General features: G+C 40.3%; 1 protein-coding gene across 1 annotated transcript in view; it reads left to right on the plus strand.

Moving 5' to 3' along the window:
• The window catches only part of LOC138045949 (GATOR1 complex protein DEPDC5-like), a 44,640-nt gene that overhangs the window by 163 nt on the left and 36,977 nt on the right, over positions 1 to 7,500 (plus strand). The window contains exons 1-4 of the mRNA XM_068892591.1: positions 1 to 393; positions 2,034 to 2,244; positions 3,346 to 3,603; positions 5,288 to 5,422. The exon at positions 1 to 393 is cut by the window's left edge and continues 163 nt beyond it. Coding sequence (XP_068748692.1) covers positions 1 to 393; positions 2,034 to 2,244; positions 3,346 to 3,603; positions 5,288 to 5,422 — 997 coding nt within the window. The remainder of the gene's footprint in view (positions 394 to 2,033; positions 2,245 to 3,345; positions 3,604 to 5,287; positions 5,423 to 7,500) is intronic.

The following is a 7,500-nucleotide window of genomic DNA, read 5'->3' on the forward strand; positions in this document are numbered from 1 at the left end:
TACGAAAACGTGGGGGACATACTGGAGATTCACCACCCAGATGAAGGCAATACTCGTCTACTCTTGCAGATTAAATCTATTAGCCCTGATTTCCAACAAAAAGATACAATCAGCATTGAACAGTCTGTAGCTAACATCTTTCAGCTAAGAACATACTGGGATGTTGAAGTGACAAAGGTTGAACCGAAAGATGTGTCGGTCAACATGGTTGAAGTTTTGTTGAAGGACCAGTTCGTCGCGAGAAGTGAGATGTGGCGATTCTCTAAAGACTTAGTGGGCTCATGTGTTTATGTCAACAAGAAGTTAAAGCATTCAGGAGTTCGTGCGCAGGTGAATGAGATCTGGTGTAAAGGAGAGAAGGTTTCGTGTGGTGTAATATCCAAGGATACAAGGGTAAGCGGAGCAGCTTCAGAATTCATAACGCTGGCACATTGGTCATGTCTCAACCATACATGTACCTCCCATATCAGTCATAGTCTGTTGGATGAGTTACAGTCAATAGACCAAATAGGTTAACGCAATGAATGTTGTACCCAATTCAAATCTCCCAGGGATAAGATTCTTAAATTTGTATATTGTACTTGCTAGCATTCACATTTAAATTTTTGGGCTAAACTTCAGAATACCCAGCCACGATTGCGTGACATTAAATGCCTGCTCCCGTAGTCCCGCAGTCAATAAATATTTACATATGGAAACAAAAGATAAATACTTAAGAAGCATCCTAAACAATCATAATAGCTAACCTTAGGCCTAAAAACTTTTCTAACCTTAGGCATAATTAGGCCTAAGGTTAGCTGTTATGAATGTTTAGGATACTTTTCTTCTAAGCTAATTAGACCTTTTTTTTCCACTGCAGGACTGCGGGAGCACCAGTTGTAGATTCAATTAATATTCATTTTTTTCTACTACGGGAGTGCAGGACTGCGGGAGCACTACTTCTAGACCCATAAAAAAAAATATATATATATATTTAAATTTAATGATTACAACACGACTGCGGGACTACGGGAGCAAGCGTTCCATGTCACGCAATCGTGGCCGGGTATTCTGAAGTCGCTCCTTTAAATGATATGGAAATACATGGAACAAAACGTTTTTTGCCAAGAGGTTGAATTGGGTACAACATTCAGTTACCCAATTTGGTCTATCTCAACCTGACTTGAGGGTTTTTCTTCTTGTTCTCCAAACCACCCCCCCCCCCCCCCACCCCCTTCATCAAAATCTACTCACTGCAAATTGCATCTGGCTGAGGTGTTGTGCTCCAACATCACACATAGTATAGCGGCTGCTAGAGGTGCCTTATCAGAGGGGAGGGGCCAATTAAATATGTCAGGAGCTTTTAAAGAACGAAGCATATAACAATAGGCACTCTTGTTATTGAATGACATGCAAACAGCGGGCGCTGCATTCTGTGGTTATGCTAAGGGTAAGCTATTATGTAATACTACAAGCTACATGTATATCATGACCAAGAATGTTCAGAATGTTTCTGCAGATTGCAAACCTTAATCAATACAATCATGTCATCCAGTCATCTCAGCTCTCCCATGTTTGAAATAACCAAGGTTGTTATGGTCCTGAATATAAGATTAATCAATGCTCCCAAGCAAGAATGATTTTAGGACATGAGTGATGTGCGACACTTAGCCCCAAACAACCCACCACCATCCCTTCTGTCCCGAAATCTTGTTTGACAAAGTGGTTTTTCTTAGCCAAGTATTCAGATGCTAAGCTGTAGAATTGGGCTGTGGACTTTTTGAAAATTTACGCCCATTAAGTGAAGCAATGTGCCAGGAGACCATAGGGGAACAGTACTGTTGTTTTCTGGTTTTCTTCATACGTGTAAATGACCCTTGTCCCACCTACCCACCCGCCTGAAGAATGTTATAGATGGCATACTGTAGCTTCCAGTGTTGTGTGTGAAAAAAGGTTTAATTTCCATGACCTCGTCTGCACTCTCATCTTTGTTGTAACAGGTGTCAGAAGTTTGAAACCAACTTTAATAATAAAGTGTTCACTCTTTATTACAGGTGATTTTTAGATCCTGCAGCTCAAAGCTATATTTGTTCATTCAAATGAGTAAAGAAATGTGGGACTTTGATTTCAATGGGGACCTTTTCTTTGAGAAGGCCATCAATGGCTTTCTTTATGAACTGTTTACAAAGTGGAAGGACCTTAATGTTAACCATGATGTTAGCATCATTCTCTTTTCAAGGACGTTTTATGATGCACCATCACTAGGTAATGGTAGTTCTTTATACACCTTTCACTTGGCATACCGGTGTTTTGCATCATAGCTGACTCGTTCCCGTATAAAATTAATTAGTGCCCTGAGTATATTCTCTACCTTCAAGTCTTGCATTCGGATACAAGCCCACTACAGACATGTCTTGCTTGTGTCTTTGTCTCCTACATTATGTCACAGGTCACTTCAAGAGTATCAGCAGACTAGCTGCATGCTCTTGGTGATGAACCTGATGTCTGGTGAGTGTCATCCTTTTCAATCTCAACTTTGCACTTACTCCAGCAAACTACTGTTAAAGGTGAACATGTCCTAGTAACAGCTTAAATAAGTAAAAGTAGCTGAAAGTCATCCCTTAAGTACATGTTAAGGTATATCCTAAAATGATAATGTGTAGAACTGTGACCTCTCACGCGAAAACGTACACTAACGGTTTTCCGTTGAACGGGTAAAATCCAACGGCTAAGCAACGGGTAGTCAACGGGTTTTCCAACGGCTTGAACGGGTTTTCCAACGCTTTCAACGGGTGTGCAAAAAATTCCAACGGGTTGCAATTTTTTTCCAACGGTTTGTGAAATTTTCCCAACGCTTTTTACCAACACTTCCAACGGGTAGCCGAACGGCTTTTTTCAACGGTTCTTGATGATTTTCAACGCTTTCAACACTTTTCAACGCTGTTGATAAACACTTGCAAGAAGACCAACGGGGAGTTTTGGTAACCAACCGTTTATTAAACTATCCGAAATGATGTTGGCTCGATATTTTCAGTGACTGAGAGCAGAGATCTACGCAAGTAGAAAATCAGGTCGCAAATGAAATAGAACCCTAGACAACACAACTCTCAATCACCACGGTGTCAACTTCTCTTCTCTTCGTACATGCAATGTACAATCATGTAATCACGTGCACTTCTGGACATAAACAAGTTTGTGTGCAAACATTCTGTTCATTTGCCTCCAGGCAACCCTTGTCCAGTAATCTACCAGTGATCTGGTAGAGGATTATTCATCAATCTGTAAGTTACACAAATTCCTAGGAATTTGCTGTAGGGTCTTAGTCAATCACAAGGCAGATTATCATACTGACTGCAATAATTCCAGGTGACTTTCCCCCGGATGCTGTGGCAAGCATTCAGAAGGATCCTTATGGGAGATTTTACGAAGATTTTTATCAAGTGGTAGCATTGAATGAGAGGAGAGATGACTGGATTCCAGTTCTTGTGACCTTAAAGCAGTGTTTTAATCAATATCCATCACTCACTAACTGTTGTGACATTTCTAAATGTGGTAACATCATTGGAAGAAATTCAAACTCTCTTGATGGAAATTTCTTAGAGGCAATCAATTTGTCTTTGAATGGTAAGATTTCTTAGTGTACACTGTTACAGTAGGATTCCGCTCTTTAACCCTTGAACCTGAAAACAAAAGTCATACAATCCACAGCTATTTCTTAGCAAAGGAAGAGCACTTCTTCCTGACCTGGGATTTTTCCTTTTAGTAGTTGTGTTTCATGTCAGCATTAAAACATCAGTGTCGATGGGAGGCATGGTGTCATGTCTTTTTTTATTTCCTACGGTACATTGGCCCTGTCATAGGTAAGAATAGGAGGTAGCATGGTCAGGTGGTCAGGGCCTTGGATTTGTTTGTGGTTGCACTTTGTTCAAATCCTGCTCTCACCACTGGGTGCACTGGGTGCGGCCAAACTCTGTAAATCGCTGACAAGTTGACTTCTCCCATTTGGGGCTCTTAGGCCCGTTTTAAACGTTGCATTTTACATGTGCCGAATCTAATGCAAATGAGAAAAATCCATTGTTTTCCTCATTTGCATTAGATTCGGCACATGTAAAATGCAACGTGTAAAACGGGCCTTAAGGACACTGTGTTGTGTATAATAAATTTCTTTTATTTATTTATTATTTAACCATTGACTCCTAAACCCCCCACTCCCCCCCCCCCCCCCCCCCCCACCAATCAATCAATCAATCAATCAATCAATCAATCAATCAATCAATCGGTAATTGGCTCAGCAAGCTGGTTTTCAGACATGCCATGTAAGAATTACAAGATATAAATGTTAAATATTACAAGAATTACAAGATATCAATGTTAAAGTAACAATTATCATAATTTACTATATTATAATACAAAACAAGCCATGTAAAAATGTGCCCTAGCAATGTAAAATGTGTCCTAGGATATCGCATGTTTAAAGCTTGCAAGATCCCTTTGGGGTGATGTAGCAGCTCTCGTAACATATATATAATGTGATTCAGGCTCACTACCCTAGCCAAAAACAAAAGACCAAACAATGACTTAGACTTAAAAACAAGAGAAGCTGCTTACAATACCAAACAATAGCAGGTTAGAATAATATTATTAGAGCTGCTACACTACTGCCAAAATCGCTACACTACATGTACTTCCAAATTGACCAGTAAAATCGTCTGGCATTAGGCAGAGTAAAACCTATTGGTAAGTGTCACTCCTAGGGGTCAGCAGGTTAACAGAAAGGGCATGCCCAAGTGCGCCATTGAGAGGTTTAAGTTGTCAAAACCAGTTTGGTTTTAGTTATCGTGAAAGCATACGAAAAAACCAACTTTCTAAAATACCAGATGGCAGTTTCACAAATGGCCTTCTCAGCCCGAAAAGTTATTGTAACTTTATTCTGAGAATAAAGACCCAGGGCACTTGCCTTGAGATTTAGAGATCCCATCCTCAAGACTCGTCCTGACCACTAGCTGGAGTTATTCCTTGTACATGTACATGTAGTCCCTGGTTTGGCTTCTCAACTGTGCTTTACCTCGGGCCTGTTGGGATTTTTAAGAGTTTTTGTTCCATTGTACCATCAACGTTTCATTGACCTTGAAAAGTTCCCATTGGGAGTGGTCAATTATTATTATTATTATTATTATTATTATTATTATTATTATTATTATTATTAAAGCGTAGTGCCTGTGAACTGCATGTAGCTTGACAGCTAAGTGCATTTACACGGTAAAGTAACAATTTAGTACAGATGTCTTCACATCATGTTAATTTTCAGCATTTGAGAGGCACCATATTGATCGCAACTTTGAACGCACTGGTCAGACTGTTATTGTTGTTGCACCTGGGTCTGGAGTCTTTGAAGTTGATCGGGAATTGACCAGCATCACGAAACAAAGATTACTTGATAGCGGTAAGTTTTGTAATAATATTGCTAGTGTTTCTGGTCGATGTACATGTAACGCGTGCTCTGATTGCCTAAGAACAACTAACTGCTTGGGCATTATTCTCCCGCAATGCCCACGGGCTGATTATGCAAATTATTTTTTGTTCCTTAGAACCGTTCTGTTAGCCATGTAATAAACAACTTAACAACCTTGACTGTTCGGTTGTTACAGCAAAATCTCAAATCTTGGCCTAGCTGTATTAATACAGCATCATATAAATGTACAGTACATGAATGACAAAAAAATCATGCCTGCTACCAAACTATCCAGTGAGTGTGATAATACTGGCTGTAATCCCCCTGACAGAACCTAACAAAGTGCAGCCCATAACCTGAGAAAATACATTCTTCCTTTGAGGTAACTTCTTGTTTGCATGCTTTTTTTCCCGCCTCCTTTTACTGGAACCAATTAGATTTTTTGGCAACTTGTGCAACCAACTTGCCATCCAATCAAATTTGTTGCGGCTTGCTATACGTGCACATTATTTTGTCTGAGAAATCCTCAGTTTATTCTGACCATGAAGTGAGTCTTTTCCCCTCCCACCATCGCACATGATCTAATAGGGTTATCTTCATCTCATATTACTATTGGTAGTTCTTAACAGTGGCTCATCTTGTTGTTATTGTAAAAAAAAAAAGAAAAGAAAAAAGAACGTTTGACGGTTGCTAATTTTTAATGTATGCACACTGACACCTCTTCACGGGAATATTTAATTAAGCTTTCCATTGGGTGATAGTGTTTTTCTTTTGTTATTCAAATTATTGTTTTTCGTTTCAATTTAAGTTTAAATAGCTTATTCTGTTGTACCTTTTTCATGTGTAACCTTCGGCGAGTGAAGAGAAGTTTTGTTTTACGTTGCGAAAAATAAAAGGTTATGGGCCCAGGACGATGTTGTCAACTGGTTGAGATGAGTTGTGGTTGAGCTGAACAACTTTTGTGCTTTTTGGATTTGCGAGTAGGTTTTTGAATTTATGACGTCTGCGATTTCAAGTTTGCTGTTTGGATGAGTCATGGAGGAGAAATGGTCGATCGAGAAACTTAACGGGAGTAACTGGAACACTCTTGGAAATTCCAGATGAAACATATGGCGAAACATATGATACTTATGGCGAAAGAATTATGGAGTCTTGTGGATGGTTCAGAAGTCCTACCAAGCGACGCGACAGCAGCGGCGGCGGCACTTTTCCAGTTGCGGTTACACAAAGCGTTCTCGACAATTGTATTGGCGATTGACAGTGCTCAGCTTTAGTTGGTCACCTCGTGCGAAGAACCTAAACAAGCATGGGATGCCTTGAAAAACCACTTCGAGCGAGAGACCCTCGCGAACAAATTGCTTCTGAAAAAGCAGTATTTTCACTCTGAAATGAAAAAAGGTACATCGGTTGATCAGCATTTAAAGCACATGAAGGATATTGCTGATAAACTTGCGGCAATTGGAGCACCTATTTCTGAAGAGGATCAAGTTGTCACTTTGTTAGGAAGTCTACCGAGGAGTTTTGCTACCCTTGTCACCGCCATTGAAGCTAGAATGGATGGTGTTAGCCTGCATTATGTTCAGCAAGCACTCATACACGAGGAAATGAAGCAGTTAGAGCTATTCGGTGAGTTGAGTGGAGCTGAGTCAGCACTGACGGGGGCCTTAAAGAGAAATACGTCACGGGATCGACCAACATGTTATGGATGTGGTAATGTGGGTCACAATTACCGTTACTGTCCAAACGATTCACTCACATGTTTTGGATGTGGTGGTGTCGGTCATATTCAGCGTTATTGTCCCAGGAAGCGTAAATGGCACAAAGCAAAAATAGCCGAGAGTAAGAAGAGCCGACAGGAAAATTCTGACGTCGATGGTGAAGATGTTTATGCTGCAGCTTTCATGGCGTTTGCTGGAAACGTTAAGTCTGCGGATAAAGAATGCTATCCATGGCTGATCGACTCAGGTGCATCAAGTCATATGACAAAAGAGAAGCACGTTTTGATTAATTTCCAGGAATTTGAAGACCCTGAAAACGTTGCTCTAGGAGACGGTCGTGTTGTGAAAGCA

Source organism: Montipora capricornis, chromosome 4 (genome assembly GCF_036669925.1).
Source record: "Montipora capricornis isolate CH-2021 chromosome 4, ASM3666992v2, whole genome shotgun sequence".
Classification (NCBI taxonomy): domain Eukaryota; kingdom Metazoa; phylum Cnidaria; class Anthozoa; order Scleractinia; family Acroporidae; genus Montipora; species Montipora capricornis.